The 26194-nt window shown below is 61.0% G+C and overlaps 1 protein-coding gene across 3 annotated transcripts in view; it reads right to left on the reverse strand.

The window, feature by feature from the left end:
• Positions 1 to 26194, reverse strand: part of SLC29A1 (solute carrier family 29 member 1 (Augustine blood group)) — a 187861-nt gene that overhangs the window by 27472 nt on the left and 134195 nt on the right. For all 3 annotated transcript variants that reach the window (XM_075598826.1, XM_075598827.1, XM_075598829.1), the window contains exons 6-9: positions 19780 to 19914; positions 14694 to 14791; positions 13285 to 13381; positions 10286 to 10359 (exon numbers count right to left, since the gene is read on the reverse strand). In XM_075598826.1, the coding sequence (XP_075454941.1) occupies positions 10286 to 10359; positions 13285 to 13381; positions 14694 to 14791; positions 19780 to 19914 (404 nt within the window). The remainder of the gene's footprint in view (positions 1 to 10285; positions 10360 to 13284; positions 13382 to 14693; positions 14792 to 19779; positions 19915 to 26194) is intronic.

Below are 26194 nucleotides of genomic sequence, written 5' to 3' on the forward strand. Positions count from 1 at the left end.
AGGATGGGTATATGGGGTGTGGGGGAGGGGATATAGGATGGGTATATGGGGTGTGGTGGATGGGATATAGGATGGGTATATGGGGTGTGGGGAGGGGATATAGAATGGGTATATGGGGTGTGGGGGAGGGGATATAGGATGGGTATATGGGGTGTGGGGGAGGGATATAGGATGGGTATATGGGGTGTGGGGGAGGGGATATAGGATGGGTATATGGGGTGTATGGGAGGGGATATAGGATGGGTATATGGGGTGTGGGGGAGGGGACATAGGATGGGTATATGGGGTGTGGGGGAGGGGATATAGGATGGGTATATGGGGTGTGGGGGAGGGGATATAGGATGGGTATATGGGGTGTGGTGGATGGGATATAGGATGGGTATATGGGGTGTGGGGGAGGGATATAGGATGGGTATATGGGGTGTGGGGGAGGGGATATAGGATGGGTATATGGGGTGTGGGGGAGGGATATAGGATGGGTATATGGGGTGTGGGGGAGGGGATATAGGATGGGTATATGGGGTGTGGGGGAGGGGATATAGGATGGGTATATGGGGTGTGGGGAGGGGATATAGGATGGGGGTATGGGGGAGGGGATATAGGATGGGTATATGGGGTGTGGGGGAGGGATATAGGATGGGTATATGGGGTGTGGGGGAGGGATATAGGATGGGTGTATGGGGTGTGGGGGAGGGGATATAGAATGGGTATATGGGGTGTGGGGGAGGGGATATAGGATGGGTATATGGGGTGTGGGGGAGGGATATAGGATGGGTATATGGGGTGTGGGGGAGGGGATATAGGATGGGTGTATGGGGTGTGGGGTAGGGGATATAGGATGGTTATATGGGGTGTGGGGAGGGGATATAGGATGGGTATATGGGGTGTGGGGGAGGGGATATAAGATGGGTATATGGGGTGTGGGGGAGGGGATATAAGATGGGTATATGGGGTGTGGGGGAGGGGATATAAGATGGGTATATGGGGTGTGGGGGAGGGGATATAGGATGGGTATATGGGGTGTGGGGGAGGGGATATAGGATGGGTATATGGGGTGTGGAGGAGGGGATATAGGATGGGTATATGGGGTGTGGAGGAGGGGTATAGGATGGGTATATGGGGTGTGGGGGAGGGGATATAAGATGGGTATATGGGGTGTGGGGGAGGGGATATAGGATGGGTATATGGGGTGTGGGGGAGGGGATATAGGATGGGTGTATGGGGTGTGGGGGAGGGGATATAGGATGGGTATATGGGGGAGGGGATATAGGATGGGTATATGGGGTGTGGGGGAGGGATATAGGATGGGTATATGGGGTGTGGGGGAGGGATATAGGATGGGTGTATGGGGTGTGGGGGAGGGGATATAGAATGGGTATATGGGGTGTGGGGGAGGGGATATAGGATGGGGGTATGGGGGAGGGGATATAGGATGGGTATATGGGGTGTGGGGGAGGGATATAGGATGGGTATATGGGGTGTGGGGGAGGGATATAGGATGGGTGTATGGGGTGTGGGGGAGGGGATATAGAATGGGTATATGGGGTGTGGGGGAGGGGATATAGATGGGTATATGGGGTGTGGGGGAGGGGATATAGGATGGGTATATGGGGTGTGGGGGAGGGGATATAGGATGGGTATATGGGGTGTGGAGGAGGGGATATAGGATGGGTATATGGGGTGTGGAGGAGGGGTATAGGATGGGTATATGGGGTGTGGGGGAGGGGATATAAGATGGGTGTATGGGGTGTGGGGGAGGGGATATAGGATGGGTATATGGGGGAGGGGATATAGGATGGGTGTATGGGGTGTGGGGGAGGGGATATAGGATGGGTATATGGGGAGGGGATATAGGATGGGTATATGGGGTGTGGGGGAGGGATATAGGATGGGTATATGGGGTGTGGGGGAGGGATATAGGATGGGTGTATGGGGTGTGGGGGAGGGGATATAGAATGGGTATATGGGGTGTGGGGGAGGGGATATAGGATGGGGGTATGGGGGAGGGGATATAGGATGGGTATATGGGGTGTGGGGGAGGGATATAGGATGGGTATATGGGGTGTGGGGGAGGGATATAGGATGGGTGTATGGGGTGTGGGGGAGGGGATATAGAATGGGTATATGGGGTGTGGGGGAGGGGATATAGGATGGGTATATGGGGTGTGGGGGAGGGATATAGGATGGGTATATGGGGTGTGGGGGAGGGGATATAGGATGGGTGTATGGGGTGTGGGGTAGGGGATATAGGATGGGTATATGGGGTGTGGGGGAGGGGATATAGGATGGGTATATGGGGTGTGGGGGAGGGGATATAGGATGGGTATATGGGGTGTGGGGGAGGGGATATAAGATGGGTATATGGGTTGTGGGGGAGGGGATATAAGATGGGTATATGGGGTGTGGGGGAGGGGATATAAGATGGGTATATGGGTGTGGGGGAGGGGATATAGGATGGGTATATGGGGTGTGGGGGAGGGGATATAGGATGGGTATATGGGGTGTGGAGGAGGGGATATAGGATGGGTATATGGGGTGTGGAGGAGGGGTATAGGATGGGTATATGGGGTGTGGGGGAGGGGATATAAGATGGTGTATGGGGTGTGGGGGAGGGGATATAGGATGGGTATATGGGGAGGGGATATAGGATGGGTATATGGGGTGTGGGGAGGGGATATAGGATGGGTATATGGGGTGTGGGGGAGGGGATATAGGATGGGTGTATGGGGTGTGGGGGAGGGGATATAGGATGGGTATATGGGGGAGGGGATATAGGATGGGTATATGGGGTGTGGGGGAGGGATATAGGATGGGTATATGGGGTGTGGGGGAGGGATATAGGATGGGTGTATGGGTGTGGGGGAGGGGATATAGAATGGGTATATGGGGTGTGGGGGAGGGGATATAGGATGGGTATATGGGGTGTGGGGGAAGGATATAGGATGGGTATATGGGGTGTGGGGGAGGGGATATAGGATGGGTGTATGGGGTGTGGGGGAGGGGATATAGGATGGGTATATGGGGTGTGGGGGAGGGGATATAGGATGGGTATATGGGGTGTGCGGGAGGGGATATAGGATGGGTATATGGGGTGTGGGGGAGGGGATATAAGATGGGTATATGGGGTGTGGGGGAGGGGATATAGGATGGGTATATGGGGTGTGGGGGAGGGGATATAAGATGGGTATATGGGGTGTGGGGGAGGGGATATAGGATGGGTATATGGGGTGTGGGGGAGGGGATATAGGATGGGTATATGGGGTGTGGAGGAGGGGTATAGGATGGGTATATGGGGTGTGGGGGAGGGGATATAGGATGGGTGTATGGGGTGTGGGGGAGGGGATATAGGATGGGTATATGGGGGAGGGGATATAGGATGGGTATATGGGGTGTGGGGGAGGGGATATAGGATGGGTATATGGGGTGTGGGGGAGGGGATATAGGATGGGTGTATGGGGTGTGGGGAGGGGATATAGGATGGGTATATGGGGGAGGGGATATAGGATGGGTATATGGGGTGTGGGGGAGGGGATATAGGATGGGTATATGGGGTGTGGGGGAGGAGATATAGGATGGGTATATGGGGTGTGGGGGAGGGGATATAGGATGGGTATATGGGGTGTGGGGGAGGGGATATAGGATGGGTGTATGGGGTGTGGGGGAGGGGATATAGGATGGGTGTATGGGGTGTGGGGGAGGGGATATAGGATGGGTGTATGGGTGTGGGGGAGGGGATATGGGGTGTGGGGGAGGGGATATAGGATGGGTATATGGGTGTGGGGGAGGGGATATAGGATGGGTATATGGGGTGTGTGGGAGGGGATATAGGATGGGTATATGGGGTATATGCGAGGGGATATAGGATGGGTATAGGGGGTGTGGGGAGGGGATATAGGATGGGTATATGGTGTGTGGGGGAGGGGATATAAGATTGGTATATGGGGATATAGGATGGGTGTATGGGGAGTGGGGGAGGGGATATAGGATGGGTATATGGGGATATAGGATGGGTGTATGGGGTGTGGGGGAGGAGATATAGGATGGGTATATGGTGTGTGGGGGAGGGGATATAGGACGGGTATATGGGAGGGGATATAGGATGGGTATATGGGGCGTGGGGGAGGGGATAAAGGATCGGTATATGGGGTGTGGGGAGGGGATATAGGATGGGTATATGGGATGTGGGGGAGGGATATAGGATGGGTATATGGGGTGTGGGGGAGGGGATATAGGATGGGTATATGGGGTGTGGGGGAGGGGATATAGGATGGGTATATGGGTGTGGGGGAGGGGATATAGGATGGGTGTATGGGGTGTGGGGGAGGGGATATAGGATGGGTATATGGGGCGTGGGGGAGGGATAAAGGATCGGTATATGGGGTGTGGGGGAGGGGATATAGGATGGGTATATGGGATGTGGGGGAGGGATATAGGATGGGTATATGGGGTGTGGGGGAGGGGATATAGGATGGGTGTATGGGGTGTGGGGGAGGGGATATAGGATGGGTATATGGGGTGTGGGGGAGGGGATATAGGATGGGTATATGGGGTGTGGGGGAGGGGATATAGGATGGGTATATGGGGTGTGGGGAGGGGATATAGGATGGGTATATGGGTGTGGGGGAGGGGTATAGGATGGGTATATGGGGTGTGGGGGAGGGGATATAGGATGGGTATATGGGATGTGGGGGAGGGATATAGGATGGGTATATGGGGTGTGGGGGAGGGGATATAGGATGGGTGTATGGGGTGTGGGGGAGGGGATATAGGATGGGTATATGGGGTGTGGGGGAGGGGATATAGGATGGGTATATGGGGTGTGGGGGAGGGGATATAGGATGGGTATATGGGGTGTGGGGGAGGGGATATAGGATGGGTATATGGGGTGTGGAGGAGGGGTATAGGATGGGTATATGGGGTGTGGGGGAGGGGATATAGGATGGGTATATGGGGTGTGGGGGAGGAGATATAGGATGGGTATATGGGGTGTGGGGGAGGGGATATAGGATGGGTATATGGGGTGTGGGGGAGGGGATATAGGATGGGTATATGGGGTGTGGGGGAGGGGATATAGGATGGGTATATGGGAGGGGATATAGGATGGGTATATGGGGCGTGGGGGAGGGGATATAGGATCGGTATATGGGGTGTGGGGGAGGGGATATAGGATGGGTATATGATGAGGTGTGGGGGAGGGATATAGGATGGGTATATGGGGTGTGGGGGAGGGGATATAGGATGGGTATATGGGGTGTGGGGGAGGGGATATAGGATGGGTATATGGGGTGTGGGGGAGGGGATATAGGATGGGTATATGGGGTGTGGGGGAGGGGATATAGGATGGGTATATGGGGTGTGGGGGAGGAGATATAGGATGGGTATATGGGGTGTGGGGGAGGGGATATAGGATGGGTATATGGGGTGTGGGGGAGGGGATATAGGATGGGTGTATGGGGTGTGGGGGAGGGGATATAGGATGGGTGTATGGGGTGTGGGGAGGGGATATAGGATGGGTGTATGGGGTGTGGGGGAGGGGATATGGGGTGTGGGGGAGGGGATATAGGATGGGTATATGGTGTGGGGGAGGGGATATAGGATGGGTATATGGGGTGTGTGGGAGGGGATATAGGATGGGTATATGGGGTATATGCGAGGGGATATAGGATGGGTATAGGGGGTGTGGGGGAGGGGATATAGGATGGGTATATGGTGTGTGGGGGAGGGGATATAAGATTGGTATATGGGGATATAGGATGGGTGTATGGGAGTGGGGGAGGGGATATAGGATGGGTATATGGGATGGGTGTATGGGGAAGTGGGGAGGGGTGGGGATATAGGATGGGTGTATGGGGTGTGGGGAGGAGATATAGGATGGGTATATGGTGTGTGGGGGAGGGGATATAGGACGGGTATATGGGAGGGGATATAGGATGGGTATATGGGGCGTGGGGAGGGGATAAAGGATCGGTATATGGGGTGTGGGGGAGGGGATATAGGATGGGTATATGGGATGTGGGGGAGGGATATAGGATGGGTATATGGGTGTGGGGAGGGGATATAGGATGGGTATATGGGGTGTGGGGAGGGGATATAGGATGGGTATATGGGGTGTGGGGGAGGGGATATAGGATGGGTGTATGGGGTGTGGGGGAGGGGATATAGGATGGGTATATGGGGCGTGGGGGAGGGGATAAAGGATCGGTATATGGGGTGTGGGGGAGGGGATATAGGATGGGTATATGGGATGTGGGGGAGGGATATAGGATGGGTATATGGGGTGTGGGGGAGGGGATATAGGATGGGTGTATGGGGTGTGGGGGAGGGGATATAGGATGGGTATATGGGGTGTGGGGGAGGGGATATAGGATGGGTATATGGGGTGTGGGGGAGGGGATATAGGATGGGTATATGGGGTGTGGGGGAGGGGATATAGGATGGGTATATGGGGTGTGGGGGAGGGGTATAGGATGGGTATATGGGGTGTGGGGGAGGGGATATAGGATGGGTATATGGGATGTGGGGGAGGGATATAGGATGGGTATATGGGGTGTGGGGGAGGGGATATAGGATGGGTGTATGGGGTGTGGGGGAGGGGATATAGGATGGGTATATGGGGTGTGGGGGAGGGGATATAGGATGGGTATATGGGGTGTGGGGGAGGGGATATAGGATGGGTATATGGGGTGTGGGGGAGGGGATATAGGATGGGTATATGGGGTGTGGAGGAGGGGTATAGGATGGGTATATGGGTGTGGGGGAGGGGATATAGGATGGGTATATGGGGTGTGGGGGAGGAGATATAGGATGGGTATATGGGGTGTGGGGGAGGGGATATAGGATGGGTATATGGGGTGTGGGGGAGGGGATATAGGATGGGTATATGGGGTGTGGGGGAGGGGATATAGGATGGGTATATGGGAGGGGATATAGGATGGGTATATGGGGCGTGGGGGAGGGGATATAGGATCGGTATATGGGGTGTGGGGAGGGGATATAGGATGGGTATATGAGGTGTGGGGGAGGGATATAGGATGGGTATATGGGGTGTGGGGGAGGGGATATAGGATGGGTATATGGGGTGTGGGGGAGGGGATATAGGATGGGTATATGGGTGTGGGGGAGGGGATATAGGATGGGTATATGGGGTGTGGGGGAGGGGATATAGGATGGGTATATGGGGTGTGGGGGAGGGGATATAGGATGGGTATATGGGGTGTGGGGGAGGGGATATAGGATGGGTATATGGGGTGTGGGGGAGGGGATATGAGGATGGGTATATGGGGTGTGGGGGAGGGGATATAGGATGGGTATATGGGGTGTGGGGGAGGGGATATGGGGAGTGGGGGAGGGGATATAGGATGGGTATATGGGGTGTGGGGGAGGGGATATAGGATGGGTATATGGGTGTGGGGAGGGATATAGGATGGGTATATGGGGAGGGGGAGGGGATATAGGATGGGTATATGGGGTGTGGGGGAGGGGATATAGGATGGGTATATGGGGAGTGGGGGAGGGGATATAGGATGGGTATATGGGGTGTGGGGGAAGGGAGATAGGATGGGTATATGGGGTGTGGGGGAGGGGATATAGGATGGGTATATGGGGTGTGGGGGAGGGGATATAGGATGGGTATATGGGGTGTGGGGGAGGGGATATAGGATGGGTGTATGGGGTGTGGGGAGGGGATATAGGATGGGTATATGGGGTGTGGGGGAGGGGATATAGGATGGGTATATGGTGTGGGGAGGGGATATAAGATTGGTATATGGGGATATAGGATGGGTGTATGGGGTGTGGGGGAGGGGATATAGGATGGGTATATGGGGTGTGGGGGAGGGGATATAGGATGGGTATATGGGGTGTGGGGAGGGGATATAGGATGGGTATATGGGAGGGGATATAGGATGGGTATATGGGGCGTGGGGATATAGGATCGGTATATGGGTGTGGGGAGGGGATATAGGATGGGTATATGAGGTGTGGGGGAGGGATATAGGATGGGTATATGGGGTGTAGGGGAGGGAATATAGGATGGGTATATGGGGTGTGGGGGAGGGGATATAGGATGGGTATATGGGGTGTGGGGGAGGGGATATAGGATGGGTATATGGGGTGTGGGGGAGGGGATATAGGATGGGTATATGGGGTGTGGGGGAGGGGATATAGGATGGGTATATGGGGTGTGGGGGAGGGGATATAGGATGGGTATATGGGGTGTGGGGAGGGGATATAGGATGGGTATATGGGGTGTGGGGGAGGGGATATAGGATGGGTATATGGGGAGTGGGGGAGGGGATATAGGATGGGTATATGGGGTGTGGGGGAGGGGATATAGGATGGGTATATGGGGTGTGGGGGATGGGATTTAGGATGGGTATATGGGGAGGGGGAGGGGATATAGGATGGGTATATGGGGGTGTGGGGAGGGGATATAGGATGGGTATATGGGGAGTGGGGAGGGGATATAGGATGGGTATATGGGGTGTGGGGGAAGGGAGATAGGATGGGTATATGGGGTGTGGGGGAGGAGATATAGGATGGGTATATGGGGTGTGGGGGAGGGGATATAGGATGGGTATATGGGGTGTGGGGAGGGGATATAGGATGGGTATATGGGGTGTGGGGGAGGGGATATAGGATGGGTATATGGGGTGTGGGGGAGGGGATATAGGATGGGTATATGGGGTATGGGGGAGGGGACATAGGATGGGTATATGGGGTGTGGGGGAGGGGATATAGGATGGGTATATGGGGTGTGGGGAGGGGTATAGGATGGGTATATGGGGTGTGGGGGAGGGGATATAGGATGGGTATATGGGGTGTGGGGGAGGGGTATAGGATGGGTATATGGGGTGTGGGGGAGGGGATATAGGATGGGGGTATGGGGTGTGGGGGAGGGGTATAGGATGGGTATATGGGGTGTGGGGGAGGGGTATAGGATGGGTATATGGGGTGTGGGGGAGGGGATATAGGATGGGTGTATGGGGTGTGGGGGAGGGGATATAGGATGGGTGTATGGATGTGGGGGAGGGGATATAGGATGGGTGTATGGGGTGTGGGGGAGGATAAGGGGTGTGGGGGAGGGGATATAGGATGGGTATATGGGGTGTGGGGGAGGGGATATAGGATGGGTATATGGGGTGTGGGGGAGGGACATAGGATGGGTATATGGGGTGTGGGGGAGGGGATATAGGATGGGTGTATGGGGTGTGGGGGAGGGGATATAGGATGGGTGTATGGGGTGTGGGGGAGGGGATATGGGGTGTGGGGGAGGGGATATAGGATGGGTATATGGGGTGTGGGGAGGGGATATAGGATGGGCATATGGGGTGTGGGGGAGGGGACATAGGATGGGTATATGGGGTGTGGGGGAGGGGACATAGGACGGGTATATGGGGTGTGGGGAGGGGACATAGGACGGGTATATGGGGTGTGGGGAGGGGACATAGGACGGGTATATGGGTGTGGGGGAGGGGACATAGGATGGGTATATGGGGTGTGGGGAGGGGATACAGGATGGGTATATGGGGTGTGGGGGAGGGGATACAGGATGGGTATATGGGGTGTGTGGGAGGGATATAGGATGGGTATATGGGTGGTGGGGGAGGGATATAGGATGGGTATATGGGGTGTGGGGGAGGGGATATAGGATGGGTATATGGGTGTGGGGGAGGGGATATAGGATGGGTATATGGGGTGTGGGGGAGGGGATATAGGATGGGTATATGGGGTGTGGGGGAGGGGATATAGGATGGGTGTATGGGGTGTGAGGGAGGGGATATAGGATGGGTGTATGGGGTGTGGGGGAGGGGATATAGATGGGTATATGGGGTGTGGGGGAGGGGACATAGGATGGGTATATGGGGTGTGGGGGAGGGGACATAGGATGGGTATATGGGGTGTGGGGGAGGGGACATAGGATGGGTATATGGGGTGTGGGGGAGGGGATACAGGATGGGTATATGGGGTGTGGGGGAGGGATATAGGATGGGTATATGGGGTGTGGGGGAGGGGTATAGGATGGGTATATGGGGTGTGGGGGAGGGGATATAGGATGGGTATATGGGGTGTGGGGGAGGGGTATAGGATGGGTATATGGGGTGTGGGGGAGGGGTATAGGATGGGTATATGTGGTGTGGGGGGGGAGGGGGTATAGGATGGGTATATGGGGTGTGGGGGAGGGGTATAGGATGGGTATATGGGGTGTGGGGGAGGGGTATAGGATGGGTATATGGGGTGTGGGCGAGGGGTATAGGATGGGTATATGGGGTGTGGGGGAGCCTACCTTCTTGAATATTCTGATGATGGATGGCTTCTCCGTTGGGTTTTTCATGGACCCTTCCTCTGATATTTTCTCACCTGTGGGAATACACGGGTTATAGGAGAAGCAGGGGTCACACGCAGGGGTCACACGCAGAGGTCACACGCAGGGGTCACACGCAGGGGTCACACGCAGGGGTCACACGCAGGGGTCACACGCAGGTCCCACTTCAATCCCCATTCACTGTCTCTTCTTACACTGCCCCCAAAGGGTGTCTCCTGGTACTGGGGCAGGGTGTCTCCTGGTACTGGGGCAGGGTGTCTCCTGGTACTGGGGCAGGGAGTCTCCTGGTACTGGGGCAGGGTGTCTCCTGGTACTGGAGCAGGGAGTCTCCTGGTACTGGGGCAGGGTGTCTCCTGGTACTGGGGCAGGGTGTCTCCTGGTACTGGGACAGGGTGTCTCCTGGTACTGGGGCAGGGTGTCTCCTGGTACTGGGACAGGGTGTCTCCTGGTACTGGGGCAGGGTGTCTCCTGGTACTGGGGCAGGGTGTCTCCTGGTACTGGGGCAGGGTGTCTCCTGGTACCGGGGCAGGGTGTCTCCTGGTACCGGGGCAGGGTGTCTCCTGGTACCGGGGCAGGGTGTCTCCTGGTACCGGGGCAGGGTGTCTCCTGGTACCGGGGCAGGGTGTCTCCTGGTACCGGGGCAGGGTGTCTCCTGGTACCGGGGCAGGGTGTCTCCTGGTACCGGGGCAGGGTGTCTCCTGGTACCGGGGCAGGGTGTCTCCTGGTACTGGGGCAGGGTGTCTCCTGGTACTGGGGCAGGGTGTCTCCTGGTACAGGGCAGGGTCTCTCCCCTTGTAGTGTGTGTGGGGGAGGGGTCTCTCCCCTTGCAGTGTGTGGGGGTTGGGGTCTCTCCCCTTGCAGTGTGTGGGGGTTGGGGTCTCTCCCCTTGCAGTATGTGGGGGGGGTGGGGTCTCTCCCCTTGCAGTGTGTGGGGGGAGGGGTTTCTCCCCTTGCAGTGTGTGGGGGGAGGGGTTTCTCCCCTTGCAGTGTGTGCGGGTTGGGGTCTCTTCCCTTGCTGTGTGTGTGGGGGGAGGGGTCTCTCCCCTTGCAGTGTGTGTGTGGGAGGGGTCTCTCCCCTTGCAGTGTGTGGGGGTTGGGGTCTCTCCCCTTGCAGTATGTGGGGGGGTGGGGTCTCTCCCCTTGCAGTATGTGGGGGGGTGGGGTCTCTCCCCTTGCAGTGTGTGGGGGGGAGGGGTTTCTCCCCTTGCAGTGTGTGGAGGTTGGGGTCTCTCCCCTTGCAGTGTGTGTGGGGGGAGGGGTCTCTCCCCTTGCAGTGTGTGTGTGGGAGGGGTCTCTCCCCTTGCAGTGTGTGGGGGTTGGGGTCTCTCCCCTTGCAGTGTGTGGGGGTTGGGGTCTCTCCCCTTGCAGTGTGTGGGGGTTGGGGTCTCTCCCCTTGCAGTGTGTGGGGATTGGGGTTTCTCCCCTTGCAGTGTGTGTGGGGGAGGGGTTTCTCCCCTTGCAGTATGTGGGGGGGTGGGGTCTCTCCCCTTGCAGTGTGTGGGGGGGAGGGGTTTCTCCCCTTGCAGTGTGTGGGGGGGAGGGGTTTCTCCCCTTGCAGTGTGTGGGGGTTGGGGTCTCTCCCCTTGCAGTGTGTGGGGGTTGGGGTCTCTCCCCTTGCAGTGTGTGGGGGTTGGGGTCTCTCCCCTTGCTGTGTGTGTGTGGGGGGAGGGGTCTCTCCCCTTGCTGTGTGTGTGTGGGGGGAGGGGTCTCTCTCCTTGCAGTGTGTGTGGGGGTTGGGGTCTCTCCCCTTGCAGTGTGTGGGGGTTGGGGTCTCTCCCCTTGCAGTATGTGGGGGGGTGGGGTCTCTTTCCTTGCAGTGTGTGGGGGTTAGGGGTTTCTCCCCTTGCAGTGTGTGGGGGGGAGGGGTTTCTCCCCTTGCAGTGTGTGGGGGTTGGGGTCTCTCCCCTTGCAGTGTGTGGGGGTTGGGGTCTCTCCCCTTGCAGTGTGTGTGGGGGTTGGGGTCTCTCCCCTTGCAGTGTGTGGGGAGGGGTCTCTCTCCTTGCAGTGTGTGTGGGGGTTGGGGTCTCTCCCCTTGCAGTGTGTGTGTGGGAGGGGTCTCTCCCCTTGCAGTGTGTGGGGGTTGGGGTCTCTCCCCTTGCAGTGTGTGGGGGAGGGGTCTCTCTCCTTGCAGTGTGTGTGGGGGTTGGGGTCTCTCCCCTTGCAGTGTGTGGGGGTTGGGGTCTCTCCCCTTGCAGTGTGTGGGGGTTGGGGTCTCTCCCCTTGCAGTGTGTGGGGGGGAGGGGTTTCTCCCCTTGCAGTGGGTGTGTGGGAGGGGTCTCTCCCCTTGCAGTGTGTGTGGGGGTTGGGGTCTCTCCCCTTGCAGTGTGTGGGGGAGGGGTCTCTCCCCTTGCAGTGTGTGTGGGGGTTGGGGTCTCTCCCTTGCAGTGTGTGGGGGAGGGGTCTCTCCCCTTGCAGTGTGTCGGGGGGGAGGGGTTTCTCCCCTTGCAGTGGGTGTGTGGGAGGGGTCTCTCCCCTTGCAGTGTGTGTGGGGGTTGGGGTCTCTCCCCTTGCAGTGTGTGGGGGAGGGGTCTCTCCCCTTGCAGTGTGTTGGGGGGGAGGGGTCTCTCCCCTTGCAGTGTGTGGGGGTTGGGGTCTCTCCCCTTGCAGTGGGTGTGTGGGAGGGGTCTCTCCCCTTGCAGTGGGTGTGGGGGTTGGGGTCTCTCCCCTTGCAGTGGGTGGGGGGAGGGGTCTCTCCCCTTGCAGTGTGTGGGGGTTGGGGTCTCTCCCCTTGCAGTGTGTGGAGGTTGGGGTCTCTCCCCTTGCAGTGGGTGGGGGGAGGGGTCTCTCCCCTTGCAGTGTGTGTGGGGGTTGGGTTCTCTCCCCTTGCAGTGTGTGGGGGTTGGGGTCTCTCCCCTTGCAGTGGGTGGGGGGAGGGGTCTCTCCCCTTGCAGTGGGTGGGGGGAGGGGTCTCTCCCCTTGCAGTGGGTGTGTGCCGCTGGCTCCTTTTTGACACTTCTCACCAGTATTCAGAAGGTCCACCTTGGTCTCCTGCTCCGCGTTTGACGTATTCGCGGCGGTTACAGCTTTGTTCTCAAGCGCATAATAGCGATAAAACTCCTGGAAACAGAAACATTCTGTTAATGAGATGCCAACCCCCCCTCATACACACACACATACACTGCACCAACCTCCCCCTCATACACACACACATACATTGCACCAACCTCCCTCTCATACACACATACACTGCACCAACCTCCCCCTCATACACACACACATACACTGCACCAACCTCCCCCTCATACACACACACATACACTGCACCAACCTACCCCTCATACACACACACACATACACTGCACCAACCTCCCCTCATACACACACACATACACTGCACCAACCTCCCCCTCATATACACACACACTATGCACCAACCCCCCCTCATATACACACACATACACTGCACCAACGTCCCTCTCATACACACACACTGCACCAACCTCCCCCTCATACACACACACATACACTGCACCAACCTACCCCTCATACACACACACTGCACCAACCTCCCCCTCATACACACACACATACACTGCACCAACCTCCCCCTCATACACACACACTGCACCAACCTCCCCCTCATACACACACACATACACTGCACCAACCTCCCTCTCATACACACACACTGCACCAACCTCCCCCTCATACACACACACACACACATACACTGCACCAACCTCCCTCTCATACACACACACTGCACCAACCTCCCCCTCATACACACACACACACACACTGCACCAACCTCCCCCTCATACACACACACATACACTGCACCAACCTCCCCCCTCATACACACACACTGCACCAACCTCCCCCTCATACACACACACATATACTGCACCAACCTCCCTCTCATACACACACTGCACCAACCTCCCCCTCATACACACACACATACACTGCACCAACCTCCCTCTCATACACACACTGCACCAACCTCCCCCTCATACACACACACATACACTGCACCAACCTCCCCCTCATACACACATACACTGCACCAACCTCCCCTCATACACACACACTGCACCAACCTCCCCCTCATACACACACACATACACTGCACCAACCTCCCTCTCATACACACAAACTGCACCAACCTCCCCCTCATACACACACATACACTGCACCAACCTCCCCCTCATACACACATACACTGCACCAACCTCCCCCTCATACACACACACTGCATAAACCTCCCCCTCATATACACACACACACTGCACCAACCTCCCCCTCATACACACACACACACACTGCACCAACCTCCCCCTCATACACACACACACACACTGCACCAACCGCCCCCTCATACTCACTGCCCCCGCGTGCCCCCTGCGTGTGCATATCTTTACTGCATTACCAGTTTGTGAAGAGCTAAGTAAGACAGAAGCGCCAGTGCGATAACAACGCACGCCATGATGAAATATCCGAACGCGCTGTCCGTCAAGGCCGACCCACCTGTAGGGACAAGCGCTGGGGTTACTGGGAGGGGGAGCAGCGCTGGGGATACTGGGAGGGGGAGCAGCGCTGGGGATACTGGGAGGGGGAGCAGCGCTGGGGATACTGGGAGGGGGAGCAGCGCTGGGGATACTGGGAGGGGGAGCAGCGCTGGGGATACTGGGAGGGGGAGCAGCGCTGGGGATACTGGGAGGGGGAGAAGCGCTGGGGATACTGGGAGGGGGAGCAGCGCTGGGGATACTGGGAGGGGGAGCAGCGCTGGGGATACTGGGAGGGGGAGCAGCGCTGGGGTTACTGGGAGGGGGAGCAGCGCTGGGGATACTGGGAGGGGGAGCAGCGCTGGGGTTACTGGGAGGGGGAGCAGCGCTGGGGATACTGGGAGGGGGAGCAGCGCTGGGGATACTGGGAGGGGGAGCAGCGCTGGGGATACTGGAGGGGGGAGCAGCGCTGGGGATACTGGGAGGGGGAGCAGCGCTGGGGATACTGGGAGGGGGAGCAGCGCTGGGGTTACTGGGAGGGGGAGCAGCGCTGGGGTTACTGGGAGGGGGAGCAGCGCTGGGGATACTGGGAGGGGGAGCAGCGCTGGGGATACTGGGAGGGGGAGCAGCGCTGGGGTTACTGGGAGGGGGAGCAGCGCTGGGGATACTGGGAGGGGGAGCAGCGCTGGGGTTACTGGGAGGGGGAGGGGGAGCAGCGCTGGGGATACTGGGAGGGGGAGCAGCGCTGGGGATACTGGGAGGGGGAGCAGCGCTGGGGATACTGGGAGGGGGAGCAGCGCTGGGGATACTGGGAGGGGGAGCAGCGCTGGGGATACTGGGAGGGGGAGCAGCGCTGGGGATACTGGGAGGGGGAGGGGGAGCAGCACTGGGGATACTGGGCGGGGGAGGGGGAGCAGCGCTGGGGATACTGGGAGGGGGAGGGGGAGCAACGCTGGGGATACTGGGAGGGGGAGCAGCGCTGGGGATACTGGGAGGGGGAGCAGCGCTGGGGATACTGGGAGGGGGAGCAGCGCTGGGGTTACTGGGAGGGGGAGCAGCGCTGGGGATACTGGGAGGGGGAGCAGCGCTGGGGATACTGGGAGGGGGAGCAGCGCTGGGGTTACTGGGAGGGGAGCAGCGCTGGGGTTACTGGGAGGGGGAGCAGCGCTGGGGTTACTGGGAGGGGGAGCAGCGCTGGGGTTACTGGGAGGGGGAGCAGCGCTGGGGATACTGGGAGGGGGAGCAGCGCTGGGGGATACTGGGAGGGGGAGCAGCGCTGGGGTTACTGGGAGGGGGAGCAGCGCTGGGGTTACTGGGAGGGGGAGCAGCGCTGGGGATACTGGGAGGGGGAGCAGCGCTGGGGTTACTGGGAGGGGGAGCAGCGCTGGGGATACTGGGAGGGGGAGCAGCGCTGGGGTTACTGGGAGGGGGAGCAGCGCTGGGGATACTGGGAGGGGGAGCAGCGCTGGGGATACTGGGAGGGGGAGCAGCGCTGGGGATACTGGGAGGGGGAGCAGCGCTGGGGATACTGGGAGGGGGAGCAGCGCTGGGGATACTGGGAGGGGGAGCAGCGCTGGGGTTACTGGGAGGGGGAGCAGCGCTGGGGTTACTGGGAGGGGGAGCAGCGCTGGGGATACTGGGAGGGGGAGCAGCGCTGGGGATACTGGGAGGGGGAGCAGCGCTGGGGTTACTGGGAGGGGGAGCAGCGCTGGGATACTGGGAGGGGGAGCAGCGCTGGGGTTACTGGGAGGGGGAGCAACGCTGGGGATACTGGGAGGGGGAGCAGCGCTGGGGATACTGGGAGGGGGAGCAGCGCTGGGGATACTGGGAGGGGGAGCAGCGCTGGGGTTACTGGGAGGGGGAGCAGCGCTGGGGATACTGGGAGGGGGAGCAGCGCTGGGGATACTGGGAGGGGGAGCAGCGCTGGGGTTACTGGGAGGGGGAGCAGCGCTGGGGATACTGGGAGGGGGAGCAGCGCTGGGGATACTGGGAGGGGGAGCAGCGCTGGGGATACTGGGAGGGGGAGCAGCGCTGGGGATACTGGGAGGGGGGAGGGGGAGCAGCGCTGGGGTTACTGGGAGGGGTAGCAGCGCTGGGGATACTGGGAGGGGGAGGGGGAGCAGCGCTGGGGTTACTGGGAGGGGGAGCAGCGCTGGGGATACTGGGAGGGGGAGCAGCGCTGGGGTTACTGGGAGGGGGAGCAGCGCTGGGGATACTGGGAGGGGGAGCAGCGCTGGGGATACTGGGAGGGGGAGCAGCGCTGGGGATACTGGGAGGGGGAGCAGCGCTGGGGATACTGGGAGGGGGAGGGGGAGCAGCGCTGGGGTTACTGGGAGGGGGAGCAGCGCTGGGGATACTGGGAGGGGGAGGGGGAGCAGCGCTGGGGATACTGGGAGGGGGAGCAGCGCTGGGGATACTGGGAGGGGGAGCAGCGCTGGGGATACTGGGAGGGGGAGCAGCGCTGGGGATACTGGGAGGGGGAGCAGCGCTGGGGTTACTGGGAGGGGGAGCAGCGCTGGGGATACTGGGAGGGGGAGCAGCGCTGGGGATACTGGGAGGGGGAGCAGCGCTGGGAAGACTGGGAGGGGGAGCAGCGCTGGGGATACTGGGAGGGGGAGGGGGAGCAGCGCTGGGGATACTGGGAGGGGGAGCAGCGCTGGGGATACTGGGAGGGGGAGCAGCGCTGGGGATACTGGGAGGGGGAGCAGCGCTGGGGTTACTGGGAGGGGGAGCAGCGCTGGGGATACTGGGAGGGGGAGCAGCGCTGGGGATACTGGGAGGGGGAGCAGCGCTGGGGTTACTGGGAGGGGGAGCAGCGCTGGGGTTACTGGGAGGGGGAGCAGCGCTGGGGATACTGGGAGGGGGAGCAGCGCTGGGGATACTGGGAGGGGGAGCAGCGCTGGGGATACTGGGAGGGGGAGCAGCGCTGGGGATACTGGGAGGGGGAGCAGCGCTGGGGATACTGGGAGGGGGAGCAGCGCTGGGGATACTGGGAGGGGGAGCAGCGCTGGGGATACTGGGAGGGGGAGCAGCGCTGGGGATACTGGGAGGGGGAGCAGCGCTGGGGATACTGGGAGTGGGAGGGGGAGCAGCGCTGGGGATACTGGGAGGGGGAGCAGCGCTGGGGATACTGGGAGGGGGAGCAGCGCTGGGGATACTGGGAGGGGGAGCAGCGCTGGGGATACTGGGAGGGGGAGCAGCGCTGGGGATACTGGGAGGGGGAGCAGCGCTGGGGTTACTGGGAGGGGGAGCAGCGCTGGGGTTACTGGGAGGGGGAGCAGCGCTGGGGATACTGGGAGGGGGAGCAGCGCTGGGGTTACTGGGAGGGGGAGCAGAGCTGGGGTTACTGGGAGGGGGAGCAGCGCTGGGGATACTGGGAGGGGGAGCAGCGCTGGGGATACTGGGAGGGGGAGCAGCGCTGGGGATACTGGGAGGGGGAGCAGCGCTGAGGTTACTGGGAGGGGGAGCAGCGCTGGGGATACTGGGAGGGGGAGCAGCGCTGCGGATACTGGGAGGGGGAGCAGCGCTGGGGATACTGGGAGGGGGAGCAGCGCTGGGGATACTGGGAAGTGGGAACAGTGCTGGGGATACTGGGAGGGGGAGGGGGAGCAACGCTGGGGATACTGGGAGGGGGAGCAGCGCTGGGGATACTGGGAGGGGGAGCAGCGCTGGGGTTACTGGGAGGGGGAGCAGCGCTGGGGATACTGGGAGGGGGAGCAGCGCTGGGGATACTGGGAGGGGGAGCAGCGCTGGGGATACTGGGAGGGGGAGCAGCGCTGGGGATACTGGGAGGGGGAGCAGCGCTGGGGATACTGGGAGGGGGAGCAGCGCTGGGGATACTGGGAGGGGGAGCAGCGCTGGGGATACTGGGAGGGGGAGCAGCGCTGGGGATACTGGGAGGGGGAGCAGCGCTGGGGATACTGGGAGGGGGAGCAGCGCTGGGGATACTGGGAGGGGGAGCAGCGCTGGGGATACTGGGAGGGGGAGCAGCGCTGGGGTTACTGGGAGGGGGAGCAGCGCTGGGGTTACTGGGAGGGGGAGCAGCGCTGGGGATACTGGGAGGGGGAGCAGCGCTGGGGTTACTGGGAGGGGGAGCAGAGCTGGGGTTACTGGGAGGGGGAGCAGCGCTGGGGATACTGGGAGGGGGAGCAGCGCTGGGGATACTGGGAGGGGGAGCAGCGCTGGGGATACTGGGAGGGGGAGCAGCGCTGAGGTTACTGGGAGGGGGAGCAGCGCTGGGGATACTGGGAGGGGGAGCAGAGCTGGGGATACTGGGAGGGGGAGCAGCGCTGGGGATACTGGGAGGGGGAGGGGGAGCAGCGCTGGGGATACTGGGAGGGGGAGCAGCGCTGGGGATACTGGGAGGGGGAGCAGCGCTGGGGATACTGGGAGGGGGAGCAGCGCTGGGGTTACTGCGAGGGGGAGCAGCGCTGGGGATACTGGGAGGGGGAGCAGCGCTGGGGACACTGGGAGGGGGAGCAGCGCTGGGGATACTGGGAGGGGGAGCAGCGCTGGGGATACTGGGAGGGGGAGCAGCGCTGGGGATACTGGGAGGGGGAGCAGCGCTGGGGATACTGGGAGGGGGAGCAGCGCTGGGGTTACTGGGAGGGGGAGCAGCGCTGGGGATACTGGGAGGGGGAGCAGCGCTGGGGATACTGGGAGGGGGAGCAGCGCTGGGGATACTGGGAGGGGGAGCAGCGCTGGGGATACTGGGAGGGGGAGCAGCGCTGGGGATACTGGGAGGGGGAGCAGCGCTGGGGATACTGGGAGGGGGAGCAGCGCTGGGGATACTGGGAGGGGGAGCAGCGCTGGGGTTACTGGGAGGGGGAGCAGCGCTGGGGATACTGGGAGGGGGAGCAGCGCTGGGGTTACTGGGAGGGGGAGCAGCGCTGGGGTTACTGGGAGGGGGAGCAGCGCTGGGGATACTGGGAGGGGGAGCAGCGCTGGGGATACTGGGAGGGGGAGCAGCGCTGGGGATACTGGGAGGGGGAGCAGCGCTGGAATACTCACTGGCCAGTGCGCAGATCATTGCGAAAGCGGCGAAAGTCCCGGCCAGTCCCTGACCGCTCATTACCGGAGCCGTGTAACTCGCCGGGAAGAGAGCAGCCAATCCGAAGAGACTGCCCTGCAGGAGAGCGCCGAACACTGCCGAGGGGGGCAAGAGAGAGCGATAAGCAGGGGAGAGGGGCAAGAGAGAGGGATAAGCAGGGGAGAGGGGCAAGAGAGAGGGATAAACAGGGGAGAGGGGCAAGAGAGGGGGATAAGCAGGGGAGAGGGGGCAAGAGAGAGGGATAAGCAGGGGAGAGGGGCAAGAGAGGGGGATAAGCAGGGGAGAGGGGGCAAGAGAGAGGGATAAGCAGGGGAGAGGGGCAAGAGAGGGAGATAAGCAGGGGAGAGGGGGCAAGAGAGAGGGATAAGCAGGGGAGAGGGGCAAGAGAGGGAGATAAGCAGGGGAGAGGGGCAAGAGAGAGCGACAAGCAGGGGAGAGGGGGCAAGAGAAAGGGATAAGCAGGGGAGAGGGGGCAAGAGAGGGGGATAAACAGGGGAGAGGGGCAAGAGAGAGCAATAAGCAGGGGAGAGGGGGCAAGAGAGAGGGATAAACAGGGGAGAGGGGGCAAGAGAGAGCAATAAGCAGGGGAGAGGGGGCAAGAGAGAGGGATAAACAGGGGAGAGGGGGCAAGAGAGAGGGATAAGCAGGGGAGAGGGGCAAGAGAGAGCGACAAGCAGGGGAGAGGGGGCAAGAGAAAGGGATAAGCAGGGGAGAGGGGGCAAGAGAGAGGGATAAGCAGGGGAGAGGGGGCAAGAGAGAGGGATAAGCAGGGGAGAGGGGGCAAGAGAGGGAGATAAGCAGGGGAGAGGGGCAAGAGAGAGGGATAAGCAGGGGAGAGGGGCAAGAGAGAGGGATAAACAGGGGAGAGGGGGCAAGAGAGAGGGATAAGCAGGGGAGAGGGGCAAGAGAGAGGGATAAGCAGGGGAGAGGGGCAAGAGAGAGGGATAAACAGGGGAGAGGGGCAAGAGAGGGAGATAAGCAGGGGAGAGGGGCAAGAGAGAGCGACAAGCAGGGGAGAGGGGGCAAGAGAAAGGGATAAGCAGGGGAGAGGGGGCAAGAGAGAGGGATAAGCAGGGGAGAGGGGGCAAGAGAGAGGGATAAGCAGGGGAGAGGGGCAAGAGAGAGGGATAAGCAGGGGAGAGGGGCAAGAGAGAGGGATAAGCAGGGGAGAGGGGCAAGAGAGAGTGATAAGCAAGGGAGAGGGGCAAGAGAGGGGGATAAACAGGGGAGAGGGGGCAAGAGAGAGGGATAAGCAGGGGAGAGGGGCAAGAGAGGGAGACAAGCAGGGGAGAGGGGCAAGAGGGAGCTATAAGCAGGGGAGAGGGGCAAGAGAGGGAGATAAGCAGGGGAGAGGGGGCAAGAGAGAGGGATAAGCAAGGGAGAGGGGCAAGAGAGGGGGATAAACAGGGGAGAGGGGGCAAGAGAGAGGGATAAGCAGGGGAGAGGGGCAAGAGAGGGAGACAAGCAGGGGAGAGGGGCAAGAGAGAGCGACAAGCAGGGGAGAGGGGGCAAGAGAAAGGGATAAGCAGGGGAGAGGGGGCAAGAGAGAGGGATAAGCAGGGGAGAGGGGGCAAGAGAGAGGGATAAGCAGGGGAGAGGGGGCAAGAGAGAGGGATAAGCAGGGGAGAGGGGTAAGAGAGAGCGATAAGCAGGGGAGAGGGGCAAGAGAGAGCGATAAGCAGGGGAGAGGGGCAAGAGAGAGGGATAAGCAGGGGAGAGGGGGCAAGAGAGAGGGATAAGCAGGGGAGAGGGGCAAGAGAGGGAGATAAGCAGGGGAGAGGGGCAAGAGAGAGCGATAAGCAGGGGAGAGGGGCAAGAGAGAGGGATAAGCAGGGGAGAGGGGCAAGAGAGAGGGATAAGCAGGGGAGAGGGGCAAGAGAGGGGGATAAACAGGGGAGAGGGGGCAAGAGAGAGGGATAAGCAGGGGAGAGGGGCAAGAGAGGGAGATAAGCAGGGGAGAGGGGCAAGAGAGAGCGACAAGCAGGGGAGAGGGGGCAAGAGAAAGGGATAAGCAGGGGAGAGGGGTAAGAGAGCGATAAGCAGGGGAGAGGGGCAAGAGAGAGCAATAAGCAGGGGAGAGGGGCAAGAGAGAGGGATAAGCAGGGGAGAGGGGGCAAGAGAGAGGGATAAGCAGGGGAGAGGGGCAAGAGAGAGGGATAAGCAGGGGAGAGGGGCAAGAGAGGGAGATTAGCAGGGGAGAGGGGCAAGAGAGAGCGATAAGCAGGGGAGAGGGGCAAGAGAGAGGGATAAGCAGGGGAGAGGGGGCAAGAGAGAGGGATAAGCAGGGGAGAGGGGGCAAGAGAGAGGGATAAGCAGGGGAGAGGAGCAAGAGAGAGGGATAAGCAGGGGAGAGGGGGCAAGAGAGAGGGATAAGCAGGGGAGAGCGGGCAAGAGAGAGGGATAAGCAGGGGAGAGGGGCATGAGAGAGCGATAAGCAGGAGAGAGGGGGCAAGAGAGAGGGATAAGCAGGGGAGAGGGGGCAAGAGAGAGTGATAAGCAGGGGAGAGGGGGCAAGATAGAGGGATAAGCAGGGGAGAGGGGCAAGAGAGAGCGATAAGCCGGGGGGAGGGGGCAAGAGAGAGGGATAAGCAGGGGAGAGGGGCAAGAGAGGGCGATAAGCAGGGGAGAGGGGCAAGAGAGAGCGATAAGCAGGGGAGAGGGGCAAGAGATGGCGATAAGCAGGAGAGAGGGGCAAGAGAGAGCGATAAGCAGGGGAGAGGGGCAAGAGAGGAGATGGGGAGATACATGACCGGGGGGAGGCAAAGTGACGCAGGAGGGCAGGGTGACATGCGGGCAGGCGGACAGTGACACACAGGCGGGCAGAGTGACACGCGGGCAGGCGGGCAGTGACACACAGGCGGGCAGAGTGACACGCGGGCAGGCGGGCAGTGACACACAGGCGGGCAGAGTGACACGCGGGCAGGCGGGCAGTGACACACAGGCGGGCAGAGTGACACGTGGCAGGTGGGCAGTGACACGCAGGAGGACGGAGGGACACGCAGGCAGGTGGGCAGTGACACGCAGGCGGGCAGTGACACGCAGGCGGGCAGAGTGACACGTGGGCAGTGACACGCAGGCGGGCGGGCAGTGACACGCAGGCGGGCAGTGACACGCGGGCAGTGACACGCAGGCGGGCAGAGTGACACGCAGGCAGGTGGGCAGAGTAACATGCTAGCAGGCAGAGTGACACGTGGGCAGGCGGGCAGGGACACGCAGGCGGGCAGAGTGACACGTGGGCAGGCGGGCAGTGACACGCAGGTGGGCAGATTGACAAGCAGGCGGGCGGGCAGAGTGACAAGCAGGCGGGCGGGCAGAGTGACATGCAGCCGGGCAGAGTGACATGCAGGCAGGCAGAGTGACATGCAGGCTGGCAGAGTGACATGCAGGCAGGAGGGCAGAGTGACATGCAGCCGGGCAGAGTGACACGTAGGCCGGCAGAGTGACACGCAGGCAGGAGGGCAGAGTGACATGCAGGCAGACGGGCAGAGTGACACACAGGCAGGCAGAGTGACACGTAGGCCAGCAGAGTGACAAGCAGGCAGGAGGGCAGAGTGACATGCAGGCAGACGGGCAGAGTGACACGCAGGCAGGTGGGCAGAGTGACATGCTAGCAGGCAGAGTGACACACAGGCGGGCAGAGTGACACACAGGCGGGCAGAGTGACACGCAGGCAGGTGGGCAGAGTGACATGCTAGCAGGCAGAGTGACACACAGGCGGGCAGAGTGACACGTGGGCAGGCGGGCAGTGACACGCAGGCGGGCAGAGTGACACGCAGGTGGGCAGAGTGACACATGGGCAGGCGGGCAGAGTGACACGCAGGCGGGCAGAGTGACAAGTGGGCAGACGGGCAGTGACACGCAGGCGGGCAGAGTCACACGTGGGCAGTGACACGCAGGCGGGCAGAGTGACACGCAGGCAGGTGGGCAGAGTGATACGCAGGCAGGTGGGCAGAGTGACACACAGGCCGGCAGAGTGACACGCAGGCAGGCAGAGTGACAAGCAGGCGGGCAGAGTGACATGCAGGCGGGCAGAGTGACATGCAGGTGGGCAGAGGGACACGTAGGCCAGTAGAGTGACATGCACGCAGACGGGCAGAGTGACACGCAGTCAGGAGGGCAGATTGACATGCAGGCAGACGGGCAGAGTGACATGCTAGCAGGCCGAGTGACACACAGGCGGGCAGAGTGACACGTGGGCAGGCGGGCAGTGACACGCAGGCGGGCAGTGACACGCAGGCAGGAGGGCAGAGTGACATGCTAGCAGGCAGAGTGACACACAGGCAGGCAGAGTGACACACAGGCGGGCAGAGTGACATGCTAGCAGGCAGAGTGACACACAGGCGGGCAGAGTGACACGTGGGCAGGCGGGCAGTGACACGTAGGCGGGCAGAGTGACACGTAGGCGGGCAGAGTGACTCGCAGGTGGGCAGAGTGACATGCAGGTGGGCGGAGGGAAACACAGGCAGGCGGGCGGAGTGACACGCAGACGGGCGGGCGGAGTGACACGCAGGCGGGCGGGCGGAGTGACACGCAGGCAGAGTGACATGCAGGCGGGCAGAGTGACATGCAGGCGGGCAGAGTGACACGCAGGCGAGCAGGGTGACACGCAGGTGAGCAGAGTGACAAGCAGGCAGACGGGCAGAATGACACGCAGGCGGGCAGGGTGACACGCAGGCGGGCAGGTTGACACGCAGGCGGGCAGGGTGACACGCAGGCAGGAGGGCAGAGTGACATGCAGCCGGGCAGAGTGACATGCAGGCAGGCGGGCAGAGTGACACGCAGGCCGGCAGAGTGACACGCAGGCAGGAGGGCAGAGTGACATGCAGGCAGGCAGAGTGACACACAGGCGGGCAGAGTGACACACAGCCGGGCAGAGTGACACGCAGGCAGGAGGGCAGAGTGACATGCAGGCAGGCAGAGTGACACACAGGCGGGCAGAGTGACATGCAGGCAGGAGGGCAGAGTGACATGCAGGCAGGCAGAGTTACACACAGGCGGGCAGAGTGACACACAGGCGGGCAGAGTGACACGTAGGCGGGCAGAGTGACACGCAGGCAGGAGGGCAGAGTGACACACAGGCAGGCAGAGTGACACACAGGCGGGCAGAGTGACACGTAGGCCGGCAGAGTGACATGCAGGCAGACGGGCAGAGTGACACGCAGGCAGGTGGGCAGAGTGACATGCTAGCAGGCAGAGTGACACACAGGCGGGCAGAGTGACACGTGGGCAGGCGGACAGTGACACGCAGGCGGGCAGAGTGACACGCAGGTGGGCAGAGTGACACGTGGGCAGGCGGGCAGTGACACGCAGGCGGGCAGAGTGACACGCAGGTGGGCAGAGTGACACGTGGGCAGGCAGAGTGACAAGTGGGCAGACGGGCAGTGACACGCAGGCGGGCAGAGTGACACGCAGGCGGGCAGAGTGACAAGTGGGCAGACGGGCAGTGACACGCAGGCGGGCAGAGTCACACGTGGGCAGTGACACGCAGGCGGGCAGAGTGACACGCAGGCAGGTGGGCAGAGTGATACGCAGGCAGGTGGGCAGAGTGACACACAGGCCGGCAGAGTGACACGCAGGCAGGCAGAGTGACAAGCAGGCGGGCAGAGTGACATGCAGGCGGGCAGAGTGACATGCAGGCGGGCAGAGGGACACGTAGGCCAGTAGAGTGACATGCACGCAGACGGGCAGAGTGACACGCAGTCAGGAGGGCAGAGTGACATGCAGGCAGACGGGCAGAGTGACATGCTAGCAGGCAGAGTGACACACAGGCGGGCAGAGTGACACGTGGGCAGGCGGGCAGTGACACGCAGGCGGGCAGAGTGACACGTAGGCGGGCAGAGTGACACGAAGGTGTGCAGAGTGACATGCAGGTGGGCGGAGGGAAACACAGGCAGGCGGGCGGAGTGACACGCAGACGGGCGGGCGGAGTGACACGCAGGCAGGCGGGCGGAGTGACACGCAGGCAGAGTGACATGCAGGCGGGCAGAGTGACATGCAGGCGGGCAGAGTGACACGCAGGCAGACGGGCAGAATGACACGCAGGCGGGCAGGGTGACACGCAGGCGGGCAGGGTGACACGCAGGCGGGCAGGGTGACACGCAGGCGAGAAAAGTGACACGCAGGCGGGCAGTGACATGCAGGCGAGCAGAGTGACACGCAGGAGAGCAGGGTGACACACAGGCGGGCAGGGTGACACGCAGGCGGGCAGAGTGACACGTAGGCGGGCAGAGTGACACGCAGGCGGGCAGAGTGACACGCAGGCGGGCAGAGTGACACGCAGGCGGGCAGAGTGACACGCATGCAGGTGGGCAGAGTAACATGCTAGCAGGCAGAGTGACACACAGGCGGGCAGAGTGACACGTGGGCAGGCGGGCA

The sequence above is a fragment of the Ascaphus truei genome, chromosome 4 (genome assembly GCF_040206685.1).
Source record: "Ascaphus truei isolate aAscTru1 chromosome 4, aAscTru1.hap1, whole genome shotgun sequence".
NCBI lineage: Eukaryota > Metazoa > Chordata > Amphibia > Anura > Ascaphidae > Ascaphus > Ascaphus truei.